The sequence below is a fragment of the Akanthomyces muscarius genome, chromosome 1 (assembly GCF_028009165.1).
Source record: "Akanthomyces muscarius strain Ve6 chromosome 1, whole genome shotgun sequence".
Classification (NCBI taxonomy): Eukaryota; Fungi; Ascomycota; class Sordariomycetes; order Hypocreales; family Cordycipitaceae; genus Akanthomyces; species Akanthomyces muscarius.
Window position 1 is genome coordinate 4,493,082 of NC_079241.1, and position 21,636 is coordinate 4,514,717.

At 55.7% G+C, this 21,636-nt stretch overlaps 8 protein-coding genes across 8 annotated transcripts; 5 read left to right on the top strand and 3 right to left on the bottom strand.

Annotated features, from left to right (window-relative positions):
• Positions 1-1,108: 1,108 nt before the first annotated feature.
• On the top strand, positions 1,109-1,398 carry LMH87_006524 (uncharacterized protein; the record flags this gene model as incomplete). The annotated part of the gene is made up of 2 exons (XM_056204427.1): positions 1,109-1,262; positions 1,325-1,398. The coding sequence occupies 2 exons, from the start codon at positions 1,109-1,111 to the stop codon at positions 1,396-1,398; spliced, it is 228 nt and encodes a 75-aa protein (XP_056059785.1).
• Positions 1,399-2,338: 940 nt separating this feature from the next.
• Positions 2,339-2,855, top strand: LMH87_006525 (uncharacterized protein; the record flags this gene model as incomplete). The annotated part of the gene is made up of 2 exons (XM_056204428.1): positions 2,339-2,436; positions 2,660-2,855. 2 exons carry the CDS (start codon positions 2,339-2,341, stop codon positions 2,853-2,855), a joined length of 294 nt encoding a protein of 97 aa, XP_056059786.1.
• A 515-nt stretch (positions 2,856-3,370) lies between these two features.
• On the bottom strand, positions 3,371-6,114 carry LMH87_006526 (uncharacterized protein; the record flags this gene model as incomplete). Its single annotated transcript, XM_056204429.1, has 2 exons — positions 3,371-5,813; positions 5,903-6,114. 2 exons carry the CDS (start codon positions 6,112-6,114, stop codon positions 3,371-3,373), a joined length of 2,655 nt encoding a protein of 884 aa, XP_056059787.1.
• Positions 6,115-7,140: 1,026 nt separating this feature from the next.
• Positions 7,141-8,590, top strand: LMH87_006527 (uncharacterized protein; the record flags this gene model as incomplete). The annotated part of the gene is made up of 3 exons (XM_056204430.1): positions 7,141-7,282; positions 7,335-7,468; positions 7,529-8,590. The coding sequence occupies 3 exons, from the start codon at positions 7,141-7,143 to the stop codon at positions 8,588-8,590; spliced, it is 1,338 nt and encodes a 445-aa protein (XP_056059788.1).
• A 1,022-nt stretch (positions 8,591-9,612) lies between these two features.
• On the bottom strand, positions 9,613-11,066 carry LMH87_006528 (uncharacterized protein; the record flags this gene model as incomplete). The annotated part of the gene is made up of 3 exons (XM_056204431.1): positions 9,613-10,101; positions 10,153-10,615; positions 10,708-11,066. The coding sequence occupies 3 exons, from the start codon at positions 11,064-11,066 to the stop codon at positions 9,613-9,615; spliced, it is 1,311 nt and encodes a 436-aa protein (XP_056059789.1).
• A 2,759-nt stretch (positions 11,067-13,825) lies between these two features.
• On the top strand, positions 13,826-15,453 carry LMH87_006529 (uncharacterized protein; the record flags this gene model as incomplete). Its single annotated transcript, XM_056204432.1, has 3 exons — positions 13,826-13,884; positions 13,979-14,594; positions 14,665-15,453. 3 exons carry the CDS (start codon positions 13,826-13,828, stop codon positions 15,451-15,453), a joined length of 1,464 nt encoding a protein of 487 aa, XP_056059790.1.
• A 166-nt stretch (positions 15,454-15,619) lies between these two features.
• On the bottom strand, positions 15,620-17,817 carry LMH87_006530 (uncharacterized protein; the record flags this gene model as incomplete). The annotated part of the gene is made up of 3 exons (XM_056204433.1): positions 15,620-15,626; positions 15,684-17,308; positions 17,368-17,817. 3 exons carry the CDS (start codon positions 17,815-17,817, stop codon positions 15,620-15,622), a joined length of 2,082 nt encoding a protein of 693 aa, XP_056059791.1.
• A 1,656-nt stretch (positions 17,818-19,473) lies between these two features.
• Positions 19,474-21,616, top strand: LMH87_006531 (uncharacterized protein; the record flags this gene model as incomplete). The annotated part of the gene is made up of 5 exons (XM_056204434.1): positions 19,474-19,670; positions 19,769-19,871; positions 19,939-20,431; positions 20,490-20,506; positions 20,564-21,616. 5 exons carry the CDS (start codon positions 19,474-19,476, stop codon positions 21,614-21,616), a joined length of 1,863 nt encoding a protein of 620 aa, XP_056059792.1.
• Positions 21,617-21,636: the final 20 nt, after the last annotated feature.

Sequence of the window (21,636 nt, forward strand, 5' to 3'; positions counted from 1 at the left end):
GCTAGGTAGTTACTACAGATTAGGTATTATTCTTCCTCTGTCTGCCCGCCTGGCAATAATAAAAATATTTTTCTTGCACTTGCCGGGCCGTTGAAACCCACGAACTTGGTGCGGGGACAAGCCACGGCGAATTGAGAAATGCTACTGGCACAGCGAGTGCTAGCGCCTGTGAGCTACTGTGAGTCCCCTGTAAAAAGAGCACGCTAGCAGCGTTCAGTCGCCGGACGACTCCGTATTAAAAGTGAGTCTTGCAGCAATTGGCGTCATGCCATTGGATGGCGAGACGGTCCGCGGTCACGTGTGGACTCCACTTCGCTCCGGCTGAAATGCGGCGGGCAGGCACTGCGACTGACCAGATGCGCTGAAACCCACTGTAATAATAATGAGCAGCTGGAGTCGAGTGCGTTGTCGCGCCGCGAAGATGCGCGAACCTCTGGAGAAGGCTTGACTCCAGGAGGGGCTTGCAGACTTGCGGGCTTGCGGGGAGGCGCACAGAGGCTGCTGCAGAGTGGGTGGCTTTGGGGGGGGCTGGAGTCTCCCACGCAACAGAGTCAAGACGACGCTGGCCCAAAGTGTAAAAGTAATTGTCCATCGTTCCGTTGGCCAGCTCCCGTATCAATGCGGAGTTGCCCCCTTTGCACATACGATGGCTGCAGCAAGACGTCTTGTCTTGTTCCCACAATCGACCAACTAACCTCTTTATCCGACACGCAGGATCCTCGAGGTTGCAGCCTTCGCCCGCGGGAACAGCTGGTCTGTTCTCTCTTCTTCGGCCAGCTGCCCCGCCAGCTAAATACACTAGCCAAAGTCTCTTGACCTCTCGTGCCAGGCCGCTCCGTTCCGCGACTCCTACGCCTCATGTCCATCTCTTCATTGCTTCGCAACTAGCCTCATCATCAGCCTTTCAAAAGAAAACAATTCGCACAATTCTGCAGCCGCCTGCTCAGCCGCTTCCGCCCTCGTCGTATTCCTGCAGCTTGCAGTATCACTTCCGAAGCTGCACTCTGCATTCCGCCCCAACCACCCACCGTTACCACCCTCTCACCTCATCCCTTGTCTCCCACCGCTTGCTGCCGCTGCGCGCGCCGCCTCGTTTTCACATCTCCAGATGACTAGCCCCAAAGAGGCTCGTCCGCCTGTCAAGAGGGCGCTGAAGCCAGCGCCGCCCCAAGCCAACCTCACAGTCCTCCCCCATTGTCACGTCCACTCCACCCACCCCAAGCACCAAGTTGAGCTATTAGCCGTGCCAGGGTCCCAGCCTGGTGAGCAATCCTCCAGTTGACCGCCCACTAATAGCTTTTCTCGTTGTTGATACCCGATTCAGAAGTCATCCATATCAACACGAACGCTGTCCCACAGCCATTTTTAGATGCCGCTCTACTCCAAAAGGAACCCTGACGGAGCCCTCACCACGACGACATGACTCGTTTGCCAGAATTCAAGTAGGGGCAGGTTCAAAGTCTAATATACCCAGTAATAACCAGAGGAATCCAGTCATTGTTTAGACGGGCTTCGTCCCGATCTCACTGCGTCTTGCCCGTCTGTCTACCAGTAAAGCCAGCCAATCAGTGGGGCCCAGCCATCAGTCCAGCCATCAGTTCCAGGTCCGGTGCTATTTCCAATCGACCGACGATACAAGCTACACAAAGACTGGGAAACGGGGCCTCTTGTCTCGGGACACGACCTGCTCTGCCTGATCGGGCCTCTGATCCGCCACCGGCATGGGCACGGCGTTCCGGCCCGGGTGATATTGGTCACGCGCCTGTTGATCCAGGTTTACTCACAACGACAGGCAGCCTTGCACGCTCTCCACGCACCCGAGATCTCGTGATTAGCATTTTCGTTTTCTCTAATAATTGTCAAGCTGCTGGTGGGAGGACTATTCGTCGCACCGAACATAGCAGTCGTCTAAAACGCACCCTGCATGGGCGATTGTCATTGGTGCGGCTGGATACCGTGGTAGACCTCTCAACCACACATACTGTCGCGCAGCCTCCATTTGGTACCGAAATAGAAAAAATCAGATTAAGAAAAATAAATCATTCCCGTTGTGCACTTTCCAGCACCTAATTTGATATTCTCAGCCTCTTCTCATCGTAAACGACGTCCATATAGGGTATTCGTGCATTCTAATCGCATATCGATAAGACCACCTCACGTAATCAGAGTCGCTGGCGCTCGGGAAATTTTGACATCAAAGGAGAAGCCAAGCTTGCATAGCTACTGTAGCAATCGCCGTCATCGCAAAAACACAATAGCCCGACAACAAACATCGTCGACACCGCGCCGCCTATACCACATCTCCCAACCCATCTCACGTATACAAAACATCATCAAAATGTCTTTCCTCGGAATGGGCCGCCCTCAACCTACCTCAGAGCAGAAGATTGCTGCCGTCGAGGGCGAGATGCGCATGATGGCCGACACCTACAACCGGTAAGCACAACCGCCGCTCCAACGAACCTCTGGCAATTTATTAGCGTCGCATCATTCCCCGGCCTCCATTGGCATCAAATTGGCTGCGAAAACGCAGCTGACGGAGCGCTTTGCGATGCGACTTGGGATTGCACGGTGGCCGGTTGACGATGGGGGCAAGCCTCGGGCCACGCCAGCTTGCGCATAGTCGATGCCAACATTTTCTAACGAAGGCCATGAATAGTCTGCAAAAGTCGTGCCAGAAAAAGTGCATCCCCACCGACTACCGCGAGGGCGAGCTCAACAAGGGCGAGTCCGTCTGCCTCGACCGCTGCACCGCCAAGTTCCTCGACACCTCGATGAAGGTCAGTGAGATTATGCAGCAGCAGGGTGGCGCGCAGCAGGGCGCCGGAGGCGGTGCCACCGGCGGCCTCTTCTAAACGAAATATGCCTACCCAGCAAGAAATCTCGAACAACCGGGGACGCTCTCTTCCTTCACCCTTTCCGATGGGTAAGGGCATATTACAAGTGCAAGAAAGAACCAAAAAAAAAGGCGACATGAAGCTTGTCACATCACTGTACAATAGAATAGACTCGGACGGGCGGATTATGATAAGAGTTGGATTTTGGTGTGGGAGAAGAAAGTTTGCACAAGGTATGCAAACAGTCGGGGAGTAGTCACGGAGGCGCATCATGTCGCGATACACTTCCCAGTACCCCAAAAAACACATAGAAATCTCAACTATGAAAGAACCATACAGTATGCATGTAATACCATGAAATTTATATTTGGCAGTTATTAAACAAACGACATGCTTGTTTCCGAATCCGAATAGTTTCGCCCTTTCCAAACGTAGATGCCAAATGATGAAGCTAATGATGCTATGATCCAGGACTCCGTGCACGCAACAATCAAACAATCTATAATGTGAAAGATACAAGAAAAGCCCAAATCCTACAAGGAGCGTGTAATGTTGGGTCCCGTCCCGACGCCCGTCAGGGTCCTCACAAACCAGTGCAGCCAGCTCTCCGTCTCGAGCTGCGTCTTGAGCTTGTCCGCGCGGCTCTCCACGTCGACGACCTGCCGCTCAAAGAGGACGATGCCCTCCTCCACCTCGTGGACCTTGAACACGAGCGCGTTGATCTCGTACTCGAGCTGTGCCACCATCGTCTCCAGCTCCTTAATGCTGAGCTCGAGGCCCTGCTTCTCGTCCGCGATGATGCCCTCCGAGTCCATGCGCACGCGCTCGCACGCCTCGTTGAGCTGGCGGTAGTGCGTCTGCAGCTCCGCCACGTCCTTGCCGTACCGCTCGTCGAGCGCCTCCACGAGCTTGATCTTCTCGCCGACCCACGGCCCGACACCGTTGACCATCAGGTCCACTTGCTGGGCCAACTGCGCAAGGATCTCTGCCTTCGCGGCCGCAGCATCGGCATCGTTCTCGGCCGAGTCGCTTATGGGAAGGATTTCTTCCCAGTCAAGGATGGCTTCCTCTGCGTTGGAAAAAGACAGCCGTCGCGGATACCGACTCTCGTTTAGAGTGTAATTGACCACCGTGGTAGGGGCCGGGGAGCTGTGTCGACGGCACAGTCTCAAGTATCTTTGGTCGCCTGTCCTTTCGGATTCTAGCAGCGGTCCTTCAAAGTCGGTCTCGTCGACGGCGGAGCGAACAGCCGATGGTGCCCGCGACAATACTTCGTCGCGAACTTCCGCACCGAGAGCTTCAAGGTGCTCATTGTCGGGACCCCTGGGTAGATGCCCTACCTGAGTCTCGCTGTGAGAGAATGCTGCGTCGGCAGAAGCTGGTTCCAAGACGTTGCCCTGCAGTCCTCGAAGCGCATATGCGTCACCGCGGCGAAGAGCTGCCAGGTATTCTTCCGGCTTTTCCTTCCACGTGAATGCTCTTCCCACCGTGGGAGGACCGCTCACGATGCCAGAACTGCGCGCATTGTCCATGCCCATATTCAAGCCTTGCAAATGTTCAGGCAAATCATCTCTGTTAGAGCTTGATGGCCATCGCCCATGCCCTCTTCGGCTACCCCCCACGGCATCCTTGATACGACCCAGACCAGACTTGGCGTTTCCTGCTACGCTCTTGAAAACAGCCCTGCGGCTACCGTCTCGATCGCCAAAGCTGTCATAGCTAGCACCTGTGCCCATTCTGCTGGGCGTCGCCGCCTGGAGATCGTCTGATCGCCCAACGGCGGCTTCGTCGTCTACCTGTGGCGCAGTTGCTGCACGCGACACGGGATTTGATACGTCGCTGCGCCCGAGCAAAAGACCACCGAGCTCGTGATCCAAGTCTCGCGACCCTAGGGGAGCCCTCCGTTGCTTGCCATGCCAGAGCCATTTTGATTGCTCTCCGTAGGCCAGTTTGATAAACCTGTCCAGATCTAGCGTTTCCACGTCGGCAAGGCCACCCTTGTCTTTGCCTGAAACCATGTCCATGACAATTTCACCTCGCTTCCCGCCGATTCCAGTCACTGTCGAGTTGACAGCTTTCTGAACGCCCCACCCTTCGCCGGAGGCAGCTTTGGCAGTAGAGTTATGGAGGCGGAAGAGGGTTTGCCTATCTAACCGTCGAGTCTTGTCCAGCTTTTGCGCTTTCTGAAAGTATGAAATGCCGCGCTTCGTGCTTTCAATGTCGAAAACATCTTTCGAGACCGGAGCACCCTGCCAGCCCAGACGGTTTCTGGCACCCATGAGCATACCAAGCAGCGCAGCAACGGTCGAAGGACCCAGGATGCCATCAGAGGGCTCATAGTTGTAGTGTTCAGCGCCAATCTCTGTCCACCAGTCGCCAATGGCGGCTTCCGTGACATCGCAAAGTAGACCATCAATGTATTCAGGCTCTAGCTTATCGAACATGTACAGCGCAACCTGGCAGAGCTTAACCAGTTCTGTCACGGACTGCATAAAAGGGATGCGTTCAGATGTCTTGTATAGCTGGTGAAATTTCGACCGTGTCGCTTCGGGTGGCTCAGTCAGGGTGAGACCTGACCGGCCAGCGCATCCCAGGCGTTTCAAGTCTTCATTGACAATGAATGTCTGTCGGTGTCGTCGAATATCACCGTCCGGGACTGGTATAACAGTCAAGGACGAAGGGAAATTGCTCAGGTTCGTCACCAGCAGCTGTCCCATGCCAGTCTCCTTGGGACGCGCATGGTATTGGTTGGCAGCATTGAAATAGAGCTGCAATCTCGTGGACCACAATGCATTATCGTCAGGTATAGCGAGAATGCCAACAGAGATTCGGTCTTTATCGTCGCCCGTGTGCGTGGCTACTACTAGGGTTGGTGATTTTCGAGAGCATGCCCACTGTTCGACGAGATAGAGCTCGTATCCGGAGAGGAAGGTTTGGCGTTCGACGAGAGAGACGTAGGGTTCGTTTTGGAGAAATCTGAGGACATAAAAGGATCATAGATTAGTACAGTTGTCCGTAGTACCAGCTCTGGAGAGAGCGGAAGTGCTGCGTTTGACCCAACGTACCTGAAGGCTACGGGATCAGGAAAGATGACATGTCTCCTGGGTATAACGGCGGTTGCCAGCGCTTGGGCCGCCGCATCTTGGATTTGCGCATCTGTGGAGGGGTTTGGCCCATCGCGGGCGCCAGCTCGAGTCTTTATACGCTCGATTCCTCTGGCTGGCGCGGAAGGCTCTTGGTGTTGGTGCCGGCCGTCCTGCGACGCTGGGATAGGCATCATGAAAGACATACGGTGAACAGAGGCCTCGTAGGCAGACAGCAGAGCTATAGCGACATTTTTCGAGCGGCGCAAATAATACGTGAAGGCACGGTGCGAGATTTACAGCCAGCCAGTCGACGTCAAGGCGGGCGAGCGTCACACCAAGCTGAGCAACGGAGTGGCATGTGATGTAATTGCTAGCTTGTGAGAGCGCGCGGGCGAAACTAGTCAACACATCCAAGGACGGCATTGGCATTTTGGCGTGGCAGTACATCGGAGAGGCGTCGGAGCCAAAAGTTAGTGCCCGTAGCTAAAGTACCTACACTTGCAGCAGTGGCACAGCGGGCGGAGCACCACGCTGTGCTGGGTAGGTAGGTACTTGCAGCACCGCCCCGAACGCCCTAACAAGTAGCGCACCGCCACTGGTGACTGGCAAACCCTGGGGAGCGGCAGTGACAATGAGGGGCATCGCAATACCGAGGCGATTGCACAAAACGGGGCCGTCTCATGCGTCCCGATGCCGTGTGACCACACAAAAGCTGCTAAATCGTGTACATGTAGCTCTGTTGCAGAATCACTATCGTGCTCCCGAGCGCTTGGATTTGCATGCTTCATCAGTTAAAGTTTGTCGAAAACAATGGCCTACATTCGGGAATCGGAATCCAGCGCTCCTCGCCCTCTTCAAGCCCGCTCTCGCCAGGCCGCCACCTCTTAGCTGCATACCAGCGGTGGAGCCCGCCCGGCCCCAACTTCGACCCAGAGCAGCTCCAACAGAACAGGCCTTCAGACTCCGTGCCGTATCAGAGTCGCTGCAGGCTAGACCCGGTTGACAATCGTCGACACACTCTGCACGGCCCGAGCTTTTCTACTGCTGCGTCACGTAGTGCGTACATCTCTGAGCTTCTGCTGCATTCGACCATACTGTGAATCAAGCTCGGATTTCAGGATAATATACAAACTCGGCCACATCCCCTGGAGGGACAATACGGCCGCTTCTCCCCCGACCGCTGCCACCACCCGTGATACGGCCAAATCGTCCCAGCGATGGCAGACGACACCGCTTCGCCCTTTGGGCCGCTCTTGCTGGAGCTGGCCAGGATGAGAAAGTCAAACCTCACAGCCGCCATCGACGATGTCGACAAGATTATCGATTTATTAAGCGCTGCTCGCGAGCAAGTAGCTGCTGGTACGAACCGGGTGATGTCACTGGTACCGATTGGAGGCTGACTGCTCAACAGAAGACGATAGCCACAGAACAATGATGGCGTTGACGACGCTGCAAAATCCGGTCAAGTCCCGGCTCGAAGCGATAAATTCAGATTTAAAAGATGTCAATAAAGCACAAAAAGGATTCGGCAAGGCTCTGGATAAGGTATGACGACCATCACCGACACTCCCGACGCCGCCACACAAAAACTGACGCCCCTCGCAGGCCCTCCCGCACCGTGATCTGCCCATGGAAACCGATGCCATGGCCGACCAATCCGCCCTGATCAACCGAGCCATTGCCATGCATCTTCTCCGCGAAGGCCAGTTCTCCGTCGCCTCAACGTTTGTGCGCGAAGCACGCGACAACCCTCTCGACGCCCAGGACTTCTCCTCCCGTCAGACGCCCACGCCCTCGCAGGTCGACGCAGACGGCGACGATGACATGAGCTGGCCCGACATCTCCAACAAGGATGACGACGACAGCAACAGCCTCGGCAGCATCACGGCGCAGCTCGACGCTCGCCCCAGCGGGCTGCAGCAGAAGTTTGCCGAAATGTACAGCATCCTGAGCGAGCTGCGGGCCCGCAACCTCTCGCCGGCGATCCGGTGGGCGCACGACAACAACGACCGGCTCGAGGCGCGCGGCAGCAACCTCGAGTTCGAGCTGTGCAAGCTGCAGTACGTCTGGCTGTTCAAGGGCCCCGCGGTCAACGGGCTCGCCGACGACGCGCATAACGGGCACGCGGGCGCGCTGCTCTACGCCCGCCAGCACTTTGGGCGCTTCCAGCGGCGGCACCTCCGCGACATACAGCAGCTATGCTGCGCCATGGTCTACGCGCCGAACCTGGAGGCGTCGCCGTACAGCCACATCTTTGCCATTGACTCGGCCTTTGACGACGTCTCGGCCTCGTTCACGCGCGAGTTCTGCTCGCTGCTCGGCCTGGCCGCCGAGTCGCCGCTGTACGTGGCCGTCACGGCGGGCGCCATTGCGCTGCCGCGCCTCATCAAGTACACGACGTACATGCGCGAGAAGAAGACGGAGTGGACGACGGAGAACGAGCTCGCCTTCGAGACGCCCCTCCCGCCGTCCATGATCTACCACCCCATCTTCGTCTGCCCCGTCAGCAAGGAGCAGACCACCGAGACCAACCCGCCCATGCTGCTGCCCTGCGGCCACGTCATATGCAACGACAGCCTCAAGAACATTGCCAAGGGCTCGCGGTGCAAGTGCCCGTACTGCCCCACCGAGGGCCACATCAAGGACGCCATTCGCATCACGCTGTAAAACTGCAAGCGGCAGCCTTGATGAGGGCAAGAAGAGAAGAGGGGACGCAGATGGAAAGTGTAGCATTTCGTTTTTTTGGGGGCGTTTATGTTCAGCTGGATATGAAGGCGCAGCATGTGTTAGCCAGCCACACTCACAATAGGCTCTTGTTTCATTGTTTGGCAGATGGGAACGCGAAGGGGGGGGGTTCAAGTAACGACTTTTTGTCTGGAAGCACATCCAGATTCATGACCATGCTTTTTTCTTCTTCTCAACGGATCGGGAGTTTTGATGGAGTTTCTTCTTTTCCTTGCTTGCTATTGATATTATATATTCCCCGGAAAGGTCAGACACGCTGTCGAGGCAGAATCCTAGTTGGAAAGAGAGACTGATGTGAAATTTCCAACTTCATTCACTCTCTTCAATGGTGAATGTAGTAACCCTCTGCTTTACTCCCACGTCATCTTCACCTTCCTTCTCAAGCAAGTGCCAAGTGATAAGTAAAATGAAAATTCTTTCAAGGAATGAATACAGGGCGGAGGAGCCATCCTCAACTGTACAGTGCTAGCTATTCTATGATTTTGCGACGCTCAATGGTCAAAACAGTTTCATCCACATTTCCAAAAAAAAAAAAAGTCAACAAGAAGCAAGAACAAAACTGCCTCTGGACGTACCGTAGGTAGAAAACAGGGCAAATTAAAACAAGAGAAAGAGAGTATTCACCATAATCTATGTCCAAGTTTCTCCTCCAGATGAAACACAAAAAAAAAAAAAAAGAGGAATAAGAACGGGGCTAGGCTCGCAAGCCTTTGGGATATCATGTTTCTTTTTTGGGGCCTGTTCATACTCCGAAGCCAGAAAGCAAATTCAGGGTGCAAGAGCCAGCTCGAGATCCAGAAACATTCGCTGTGGGTGGCGATGAACAAGTCGAATAAACGAACGTGGGGGAATACATTCCAGTCATCATGTCGTCACAAAAGTCTCTCCTTGCACACTTCCTTTCATATCCGTAGATATGAATGGTATCCATGCCCAGTGTCTGTCTAGTCAATGGTCATTCGGCTGGGGACAGTGGCCTTAACGTCGTTTAGACTAAAAGACATGGCGTCAGGGCTCTCCTCGACCTTTTTGCTGGACTGCAGATGGGGCTTGAGGCCCGCGCCAAAGTTGCGCATGCAAATGATGCCGTTGGCAATGGTCAGGATGATCAGGAGAATGGTGATGACGGCAAAGGCCGTCAAGGATTTTCGAACGGCCGTGTAGAGATCCTTGTAGCCAGGTTGATAGATGCGAACGAGCTTGAAAACAAAGTACACAAGCCCTCCAATGTAGAAGACCAGGGTAACGGCCATGCCAGCCTTGTTTTCCTTCTTGGTGAAGAAGGCGGCGGCGAGAAGAATAGCAATCGTGACGGGAATGGAGGCGACGGTGACGGCGAATTCGGGATCGGACTTTTTGGCGACAACGACGACGAACTGAATGATGAAGCCGAGGAAGAAGAAGAAATCGAATTTGAGGAGAGCAATGTAAATCTGTGTCACGTTAGTATTTGGCAGGCTGCGAGGAGGGCGGGAGATTCGTACTTGGTAGTGGAGGAAGCGCTTCTTCATGCGGTAATCTGCGCCAATGTTCTTGAGGATATCCCAGGCAAATTCCTGATACAGCTTCCAGGCGCAAAAAGCCATGCAGATGGTGGCAAGAGCAATGATGGCGGGGATGGCAACGAGAAAGGCCTTGATGTCGCCCCAGAGCTCATGCGAGGTGATGCCGGGCGCGAGAGCATTCTTGTCGCCGAGGACGGTAACAGCCATCTGAATCTGGTCGACTTGGATGGCGGTGTAGACGAGAAGGGCTAGGTTGGCGATGCAGACGCCAATGACTTGAATGGTGTTTTTCATGCGTAGAGCATCCCAGACGATGACCAGCTCGTAGAGGAAACCAAAGATGAAGAGAGTGAGAAAGGTCGGAATGGTGAGGTATTGCGACTGGACGCGGGGTTCGTCAACATGGGCGCCGAGACTCAGCTGGAATTTGCCAAAGACGTAACTAATGAAGGCATTGTCTTGTTAGTGGACACGGTCGGGAGTATGGGGAAGAGGGGAAGAGCGCCAAGAGGCGGGGATGAAAAATATACGTACGCTTCAAACCCAAGGCAGATGATGGCCTGGAGTCCCGTCACGGCCATGAAGGCAGCGGGCCATTTGCGCTTAAGAAAGCCAAAGTTGTCGCGGTGGGTGCTAACGGCGTGGCTCGACGTCAGGCCTTCGCGTGCGGCGTATCCCTGCTGGAAGTCGTGGTCCACCATGTTGGAGTTTTCGGCGTAGGTGGGCTGGGCGAGCGAAGGCTGTGCGTAGGGCCCGTTGGGATAGTCTTGTGTGTAGGCGTCGGGATAGTTCTGGTTGGGCGAGTAGTTTTCATGGTACTGCATGCTCTGCTCAGCGAAGCCTGGATCGGCGCCGAGCAGAGACTTGCGGGACTCGAGCCTGGTAGCCACCATGGCTAGAGAAGGTCACGAGCCGCGAGCCGAGCAAGGAAAGAAACGAGAATCGATGTATTGGTAGGCAGATGACGATTATGAGAGCGCTGAAGGTGTTGAATAGAGCGTTCGAGGTTGCAGAAAAATTCAGGCGTTGCTGGCAGGGGTATCGTAGGAACGGATACGAGGTGGCGCGAGGAGCAAGATGCGGTCCGAAAAAAAGGAGACGAGGTCGTAGAGTAAAAATCGAGGGACTGCAGCGGATATAATAGGAGGACGGCAAACGGTGGTATTCGCTAACAATGATGCTGGAGAAGATAGGTGAGGTTGTTGCGATGAAAGGATGAAACAAAAGGGACTGGTTGCTTGCGACGGGCCAAAGCGTGGGTACCTAGGTAGGAGAAAGGCTGACGGGGAAGTGAGAACGAGCAGCGAACAGCAAAGCAGCCCACACAAGGTTGGAAAAGAGAGAGAAGGCCAAGGAAAAAAAAAAGGAACCACAGTTAGCCACAGTCTGACTCTGTGCCGCTCAAGCTAACGTTAAAGAGGGAACCGGAGAGACAGAAGGAAAGGCAACACGAGGCAGACCAGCAGCGTGCAGGCCAGGAAGAGGCAGGGGAAAGGAAGCAGGAAGCAGGAAGCAGGGGTACAGGGGTCTGTGGCTGGTTGAAACTGGGGGGGGGGCTTTTGGCGGGTTTGGAGGCCGATGGAGGCTAAAAAGACTGTGCAAACTACCACTGGCACTGATGATGAGCGACAACGCAGTGGCGGGGCGGGCGACGGGGCTGAACGGATCATTACCAGTTATCATTACTGAGAGCTGCACAGCCAGCATACACGACGAGCGAGAGTCGCTGCAACCCTCCCTACCTACGTGCTCTGTCGGCGCAACAATACAGACACTTTTCTCGCTGTGGGTATCATGCCAATTTCGCAGGTAGCTGTCGCGTACCGGTGTATTCGTCGCCAGCTCGTCTCGTGTTCCCGGTCAGCCTTCCGTCTGCATTGTTCATCATGGCTTGCATGCCAACGCCAGGCCGGGCAAGCTATTCTAGGCGCCGCGCGAATCGCTGCAGTCAGCGGTTTTTTTTAGTGGAGGCGGCGGCTTCCAGCGGGGTGGCTGTCGCCCCATCAGAGTGGCCTAGATACCTTGTTAGGTACAGTGGCAGTGGGTGTAGGTAGCACCCGTGCACGCCTGGCACGCCCGAGCAAAGGTACCTAGGTAGGTACCTACCTACCTAGGTAGGCATCCGTACAGCGCTCTTCACTGGACGTAGCTGAGACAAACTAAACTGTCGATCAGCAATGCTGCCAGTTGCATGTGTCTGGCCGGCCATAACCTCGCTGCCCTCGATCTGACGGCCTTTTTCCCGTTCACGCTGCAGATTTCTGTGCAGGTCATCGATGTGCACTCCAATAGCAAAGACATTCAAGTTGGACTCGACGTCTTGTATTCTGACCAGCTCAACTCGTAACTGCAACTGCATAATAACAATGACCACCACCCGCCGCTCGTTGGAAACATGAAAAGAAAATCCGTCCCGTTTACACGCGACAAAGAACTCCTGCATGCTTCGCTAGAGTTGCCTATCTTGTCCACGCCTTGCCCGCCAAAGACGTCGGCTGTTACAGATCCTCCTCCGCCACTGGTGACGCGCTGAGCAATGCCACTACTCTAGCCCGACATGCAACAAACAAGGCCTACCAGCAACAGTCGTCGCTCATTCCATTTAGCCTTTTTGATTTTGCAACAACTCAACCCCGCTGGCACACACCTACCAAAGGTAGCCAGTCGTGCCAGCCATCAGTTGGGCGCGGTGTCGCTAGCCACCGCTTCTGAAACGCTTCCCAGGAATGGCATCCCTTGCGTTTCGGCCCATCTCTGAAACTCTGCGTCGCCCGATTGGGCGGCCAGAAACAGAAAAGAAAATATGTCATGAGAAAGCAGACTACACGCGCGGGCGATTTTGAATTGGCTCTAGTGTGCCAAATAGAAGGAAAAAAGGACGCGCCGATGCTCCCACCGGAATCGACTACGATACACTCTATTGCCTCCAAACGGGCCTGCTTGCCTTGCGCCACACCATGTATCGACGTCACTCAATTTTCGCCAGCTGACTCTTCTTTATGCCCGCACCAAGTAACATTAGGCTCGTCTGTTTTTTTTTGTTTTTTTTTGTGCAGTAATGACGCCGATGCCATCGAGGCTCAGTTGGTCATTGACCCCATCAGATCTCAGATTTGTATTTGCATGTTGATAGAGCTACTGCAGCTCATTGCTGACCCATACGCAGCTTGGGCGGTCGTCGCTCAGACCTGTTGCCGGTTCCAGCTCAGCCTCGTACAATAATGGTGTAAAAGGTATAATGGCGGCTGCCACATCACACCATCATTTGGTGAAATACGAGATCAGAAATAACCGCGCAAGGGTCCCCCGTCCAGCATGTTATTCAACAATGTCTGCCCCGGCAAATTTATGCCACGCCCCAGGAATAGATCTGCTGAGCAACGACTACGTCAACACATTAAACAAGCTGCCCCATTACTGCTTATTGCGTATGCCACCTTTCAATGCCAAATAAAGCAAACGACCGCCTCTTGTGCATTCTCGTCAAGCTGACACAAGGCGCGCGCTCGGCGCATCCACTCCACCTCGGCCGATGGCGAAATCCCGGGCCGCAGGTGCGCGCCACGGCACCACCCGGAACCATATCCGGCCTCTTTGCACATTACATCTCCACCAAGCCTAGGTGCCGGGCCAGAACCTGACCTGCTTTGAAATGGATGTGAAATCTATTGCCATCATCGGCGCCGGTTCCGCCGGCCTCGCCGCCGCCAAGTAAGAAAGACCGCTCACACCCCTCCGTCCCCCCACCACCAACCTGGCCACGCATCATCCCATGGCTAACACAACGGCCAACCGGCCGGTCCAGATATCTAATCGCAGAAAAGAAATTCTCGCAAATTGACATTTACGAGCAGCGCGCCGCGACGGGCGGCGTCTGGAACACGAGCCGCCACGTCCAGCGCGAGCCCGGCTTTGCCATCCCGCGCACGGCGCCGACCTCGGAGCACGAGTATGCCGCCGTCGTCGACGAGGAGGACCGCCGCCAGCCTCACGTCGAGCTCGTGTCGCCCGTCTACGACAACCTGGAGACCAACATCCCGCACGGCCTCATGAGCTACACGGATCTCAAGTTCCCCGCCGACACGGCGCTGTTTCCGGAACACCAGACGGTGCTGGCCTACCTCCAGCAGTACGGCAGGCATGTCGAGCACCTGGTCACCTTTGAGACGCAGGTCCAAGATGTGAGAAAGGTGGCCGCGGAAGCACAGGGAGGAGGAAGATCTGTCTGGAGAGTGACGAGCAAAGACTTGAGATCCGGCGCCGTGTCCACCAAGCTCTACGATGCCGTCGTCGCGGCCAGCGGGCACTACAGCGATCCGTTCGTGCCAGACGTCCCCGGCATTGCCGAGTTTGAGGCCGCACACCCTGGCGCCATTGTCCATTCTAAATTCTACCGCCGACCAGAGCAATTCACCGGCAAGGTATGACTGAAGCGCCCAGCACCCGCCGGGTTTCCGAATCTCGTTGCTGACCACCCAACTCGTCTGGCAGAAAGTCCTCGTCGTTGGCAACTCGGCATCCGGCATCGACATTAGCAACCAGATTGCCACCGCGTCGCAGCTCCCCGTGCTCGTCTCCGAAAAGGATCCTCCTCCTGGCACCGCCACCGCCACGCCACCTACCACCACCGCCTGGTCGCGCCACGTCGGCCAGATCACGCAGCTCCTGCCCGCCACGCGCAGCGTGCGCTTCTCCTCCGGGCACGTCGAGGACGGCGTCGACGCCATCGTCTTCTGCACCGGCTACCACTACGCCTTCCCCTTCCTCGGCGCCCTCGCGCCGCCGGTGGAGGCCCCGGACGGGTCGTACGCGGACCACCTGTGGGAGCACATGCTGTATGCCCCGGACCCGAGCCTCGCGTTCCTGGTGATCCCCAAGCGCATCGTGCCGTTTCCGTTTGCCGAGGCGCAGATGGCCGTGGTGGCGCGCATGTGGGCGGGCCGGCTGGACGTGCCGACGCGGACGGACATGGACGCCTGGGTGCGGCGGCGCGTCGAGGCCCAGCCGCCGGGAGCGAGGCACACGTTTGGGTACCCGGAGGATGTTGACTACATTAACAGACTGCATGCGCTGAGCGCGCAGGCTCGGCTCGATGGGGGGCGCGGGCTGGAGAATGGCGGCGCGGGCAAGGAGCCGCCGTACTGGGACGAGGAGACGAGCTGGGTGCGCTCCAAGATATTCGCCATCAAGGTCGCGAGTCGTGAGCTGGGAGAGCGTCGCAAAGAGTGCAAGACGCTCGTGGATCTCGGATTCGACTATAATGCTGAAGAGGAAGAATAGAATGGGAACCAGCATGGATTCAACATAGGAAGCATGGCATGCACGATAGAGGAAAATCATGATTGAAGTTTGTATGTACTTTTTTGTAGCGTTGTTTTAGATAAATTAGTCTAGACATGGTTTCAACTATGCGTAAATTTGGAGAAAGGGCGTCTTATCGTCTCGTTTACATGCTATTGAGAATGTTAGTCCATGCTTCAAGTCTCAATACATGCTGTTCTGATACGTACCGCTCGACAGGAGTCAGACCAAGAATGCTCATGCCGTTGTACAGGACAACACGGGCCGAGTTGTAGAGAGCCAGACGAGCCTTCATGACTTCGGGTTCGCTGCCAACGATGCGGAGGTGACTGTAGCTGGTGCTCAACGTGTGCGTCAGCTTGAAGAGGTAGGTGAGAATGGTGGCGGGCTCGAGCGTCTTGAGAACGTTCTGGACGACATCGGGCCACTGGGCAATCACGCGGAGCAGGTTAATGGCCATGGGCTCGGTTAGGAGCGACAGGTCGGCCGTGGCAATGTCATCGTCGCTGAGCTCCGCTTTGCGTTTAATCGAGCACAGACGCGCGTGCGCGTACTGGAGGTACGGACCCGTGTCGCCCTCGAAGCTGGTCATGCGGGAGAGGTCAAAGGTGTAGTTGTTGATGCGCTTGCCGTTCATGTCCTGAACCATGACCGACGAGATGCCGAGTCGGTCGGCGACTTGCTCGGGGTCCTGGACCTGCGAGTACTTGTCCTCGTTCTTCTTCATGACCTCGTGCATGTGCTCGCCGACGTCTCGGAGAATATCGTTGAGGAACTTGACGGTGCCCCTGCGGGTGCTCATGCCGAGGACGAGGCCAAAGTTGATGTGCTGGCACTTGTCGGCAATGTCGTCGCGGCCCATCATGCGAACAATCTTGAAGAACTGCTTGACGTGAAGGTCCTGCTCCGAGGCAATGACGTAAATCATCTTGTCAAACTTGTAGCGCTCATACCGGTTGATGAGCTCAGAGATGTCACGGGTGAGGTAGAGGGCAGTGCCGTCCTTTTTGCGCAGAATGGCCTTGCCGAGCATCTTGCCCTCCTTTCCGGGCACGTTCTTGGTAAAGTCCATGAGAAGAGCGCCACGGTCCTCGTGGGCCAGACCCATCTCCTTGAGCTTGGCAGCGGCTTGCTGCATCTCATCCTCAGAGACCTTGCTCTCACCAGAGTACTCGTCAAAGTGAATGTTGAGACGAGCGTAGGTCTGCTTGTATCGCTCGATGCTGTAGTCACGGAAACGCTTCCAGAGAGAAATGGCCTGCTCGTCGCCCTCGGTCATCTTCTTGAAGTAGCTGCGGGCCTTTTCATCGACGCCATTGTCGAGAATCTTTTGGGCCTCGTCCTCCTTGCCGTCTGCTTTGAGCTTGTCGGCCTGCTCCTTCTCCTCAGCCACCTCCTTGCTAATCTTTACATAGACGGTGAAGAGATGGTTGATGGGGTCCTTGACAAGCTCTTCCTCGCTGCCGTACTTTTCAAAGCCGAGAGCAAGGACGCCGTACTGCTTACCCCAGTCACCGAGGTAGTTTACAGTGGAAACGTCCCAGCCGGCACTTCGGTAGAGGTTGGCGAGGAAGCCACCGATGATGGTGCTTCGCAAGTGACCGGCATGGAAGGGCTTGGCAATATTGGGGCTCGAGAACTCGATGACAATCTTTTGGCGGCCTTTGGAAGGGTCGTTTTGGTCGCGGAGGCCATTGGCGGGGTTGGAGCCGAAATCCTTGTTGTGCTGGAGAGCCATGGGGATGACAGTCTTGGCCATGGGCTCGGCCTTGAAGAAGAAGGATAGGAAGGCGCCACTGTGGACGGGCGTTTCGACGAGAGGAGATCCGGGCCACTGTAGAGGGGTGCGTGTTAGTAGTGACGGCGCGCAACAAGCTGTGGGCAACGACTGACCTTTTCCAGCCATTGCTTGCCGAGGTCGTCAGGCTTGCCCTTGATGCGGAGAGCAGGAATAGCAAGCATCAGGTCACCCTTGTCAAGAGTGGCGGTCCATTGCAGGACAGGATAGATGACGCTCTTGTCGGCGCCGGTGATGTCGCTGAGGATGGAGGTGATGTGGGCTCGGTAGATGTCGACGGGGTTGATGTCGGGGAAGCAGTTGGGCAGCTTGTCAATCAATGGAAGGTGCGAGAACTGTCGAGCCAGATTGTCAAAAGAAGCGTCGGCCGCCATGGTCAAGGCTGGTGGCGGTGGTTGTCGTGCAAGGTGCAGGGAGCGATGGCGGGGTTGGAAGCGGGCGATGCGACGAGGGGCAACGGCAACGATGAGGCGCGAAGAAGAGGGAGCAACCGGTGCTGTACGAAGTGAAGAGAGGAGAGAAGATGGGAGTGCGAAAGCTTTCATAAACCCGGATCACAAAGGCGAAGCGGGGTGTTTGCGAATAAATAGAGACAGTAACAAACAGAAGAAAAAGAAGGGAAGAATGACGGCGCCTCTGCTTGGTGGGATGTGACTATTTTTTTTTCTCCAGTTGCGGAGACGCTCGCTCCCTCTGACAGTCTGGCGGGCCCGCTGTAGTCACAGTCGCTCAGCAGCCTGAGCCAGCCAAGCAAGGCAAGGACAGCACTCGGCGCTGGCAGCTGGCAAACTGTGACTCAGTGCCAAATCGGGGTAGCTTCCAGCAGATGGGGGTGCCCGAAGCCGGGCGGGCAGCGAAAAGGGTGTACCAGTAGGCGTGGGCGTGGGCGTGGGTGTGGATGTGGGTGGTAGTGTGGGTGTGCAGACAGCTGGAGAGAGGTGCCAAGTAGTTATTCATGCGATTGTAATCTGTCGTCCGTTTGTATCGTCAAAAACTTCAACTTTGCATCCGTCGTCAATTGCTTGTTTCCGGGAGATTGGCCAGGCCCGTTCCGTTGCCCTTGGCCGGGGCGGTTCAACGCTGCGCCGGTTGCTGGGTGCCCATGCATGCTCTCGAGGTACGTACCTTTTCCTGAGCCAGACACTGCTAACTAACGTTGGGTACCTAGCTTCAGATTCCGATCCCTGCGCCAGTCGGCTCTCCTGTCCAAGGCACGCGACAGGTTTCGCCCTGAGACTCCCACGAGACGAGAAACGGTCCATTGGGCGAGGCAATAGCGTAGCCAGGGACGCCAGTATTCTGTTTTCCTTGAAAAGAATTGGGCGTTGCAACACTGGAAATTATGGCAAAATTATATGTTAATATGCGACTCTCGGTGTAACTTGACGGTCCGTTTCACTGTTACTTTGGTATAATATATTCAGAAGCAGACGAAAGCAATAAACGCTGAATCAATCGCGAAAAAAGAGGAAAAATAGGACTCGTCTTAGTTGACCGAGGCAGACATCTTGGTCGGCAGAATACTTGGCCCGACTTGGCTGATCCACTGCTATGTACATGGACAAGAATCTCAGTCGGCGGAACACTGGAGCTCATCATTGTGCCTACGCTGAAGCGGAGATAGCCGTCTATGTGCTTGACGGCTAACGGGAAAGTCTCGTTGGACTTGGGCGTGAACACGGTGCGGTAGATAGTCAGGCCCCATGAATTTTGGTGGTTGCCTGGCTGCGTAGCATGGTGCAGGTCGGCGAGACAGAGGCGATGGTGCTAGCACCGTACTCTTCTGGCGAACATGCAATGAACACTGCAGGAATCGGCGACAGGTTTATCATGATCACTGAGTGAGCAGAGAAGTAGAATTGGGCGCGATTGAGTATATTCAAGAGTGTGCCAGTCAACGACCAAGTGCTTGAGGGGTTTTGAAGAATTTCAACCTATCCCATTCTTTACCAACCTACTACTCACTGACTCACTGACTCGAGTCAGTAGTTATATCGTCAATCGGATTCCCCAAGTACGGCTCCCACATTACCATCCTCCCGAAACTAGGGGACCAAGCAAGGTACGCCGGCGCCCCGAAACGTGTCCGCTGCCCGCCGGCTCCGCCTCCGTTGCTCCCTAATTTACCGTGCCAGTCAGCTAAAAAGGGTCCCTCGTTCGCGCGCAGCACGTGGCTGGCTCTCTGCTTTGTTCATAACTGCATGGTATTTCTTGCGTCGATTGATACCCCTTCTCCAAAAGCTTCAAAAAGCAAAATGCCGTCCAGCGCGTCTTTCCCACCACCAAAGGACTTTCTGTCCTACCCAGACGTCGAGGAGATTGTCTCGCCCAAGTATGAGCCTCGCAAGGACGCCAATCCCGTGCTCTCGGGTCTGCCCCTCGTCATCGCCTCTAGCCTGTACGTCCGTCTACTGTCCGCCTTTCGTCTGATATCCCATGCCAAGCCCTCTGCAGTGGTTCGCCGATCTCCTCTGAACTCACATAGATCATGACTAGCATAACCCACTCCTCCTTCTTGGCCAAAATATTCTACAATAATGCAGGCCTGCAAAAGATCAAGGATCTGCCGTTTCTCGATAATGTTCCATACACTTTTCATGTGAGATTGTCCGTTGCGATCATGTTTTGACCGTCCATTTCTGACCGCGACCCCCCTGGGCCTGCAGCCTCTTGTCGTTCCCCTCGGCCACAATGGCCCCATGGTCGAGCTGAGCGAAGCGCAGCTCAACCCCAAAAACAGAGGCGAAACGCATCACTACACCGCCAGCGACTACCATGCCATGTACAAATCGGGCCACGTCACCCCCTTGCAAGTCGCCGAGACTCTTCTGTCCCTCACCAGCAAATACGCAAAGGAGTCCTCCGTGTACCAGGATGCGTGGGCCGACTCCCACGGGGCTGACCAGCTCGCTCTCGACGCGGCCAAGGCGTCTACGCAGCGATGGGCCGCAGGTAAGCCCCTCGGCATATTGGACGGTGTTCCGATCGGTGTCAAGGATGACCTCTCGGTTCAAGGCTACATTGACCACGATGGAATGGCGTACCAGAAAGGCGTTCCTTTCTTCAAGCCAGCGGAAGCGACTGTATGGCCTGTGCAGGCACTTCAAGCTGCCGGCGCTGTCGTCATTGGAAAGAACAGGATGCATGAGCTAGGATCAGGTGAGTCCCCCCAAAGTATGACATTTCAAAAACAATCTGTTATTAACTGCTTCTACAGACACCAACGGCCTCAACGTGAGTCCAGGTCGATGCCCAAGTAAACAAGAGAGACAAACTAACGAAATACAATAGCCACACCAGGGAACCCCCACGAACCATCTTAATGACCAGTACTACCCCGGTGGCTCATCATCCGGCGCCGGCTCTTCTCTTGGCGCTGGGGTCATACCGATCGCTGTAGGCACAGACGCCGGTGGCAGCGTGCGTTTTCCAGCTGTTTATAACGGCGTATACGGCTTAAAGCCATCTCACCACCGCACCTCGGAGATGAACAGCACCATGTGCGTTACCGGCCCCATGGCTGCCAACGTGGCTGACTTGACCATTGCCTACCGCATCATGTCGCAGCCCGACCCCAAGGCGTCCATCCAAAGCAAGTTTGCGGTATCTCAGCCGCCGGCCGCCGGCAGCACAAAGTACATTGGCGTCGATCGCGCCTGGTGGGGTGCTTCGGACCCTCGCGTCGTTGACGCTTGCGACAAGGCGCTCGACCACTTTATATCACGGGGCTATGAGCTTGTCGACATTACCATTCCCTACATCGACGAGGCGCAGACCGCGCACGGAGGCGTTACGATTGCCGAGATGACAGAGGCCGCTCGCCGCCGAGGCGGCGACAATACGAGCTGGACAGGCCTCATTGGCCCCGTCAACAAGCTGGTTCTGGCTCTAGGACTCGAGACCAATGCCGCAGATCTTCTCAAGTTCAACTCCATGCGCACGCTCATCATGCGCCACATGGCCTGGCTATTCCAGAAGTACCCGGGGCTGCTCATTCTGACGCCCACCGCTCCATTCCTAGGCTGGGAGAAGAAGGCCGCGCATGCCAAGTACGGTGTCAGTGACGGCGACAAGACGTTCCTCAGCATGATCTACGTGTTCCTCGCCAACATTGCCGGTCTTCCGGCACTGACAGCGCCCATCTCCTACGCTGATCCTGACCAGGGCGAGGGCAAGGTGTGCATCGGCATGATGGCGACGGGTGAATGGGGCGCCGAGGAGGCTCTGCTGGCTTGGGCAGCGGATGCCGAGACGTATCTGCACGAAGTCTACCCCGAAGGACGCAGAAGACCGAAGACCTGGGTTGACGTGCTGGACCTGGCCGCGAAGCAGAGCACAGCGTAGAGCAAGGTGGTGGAATGTAG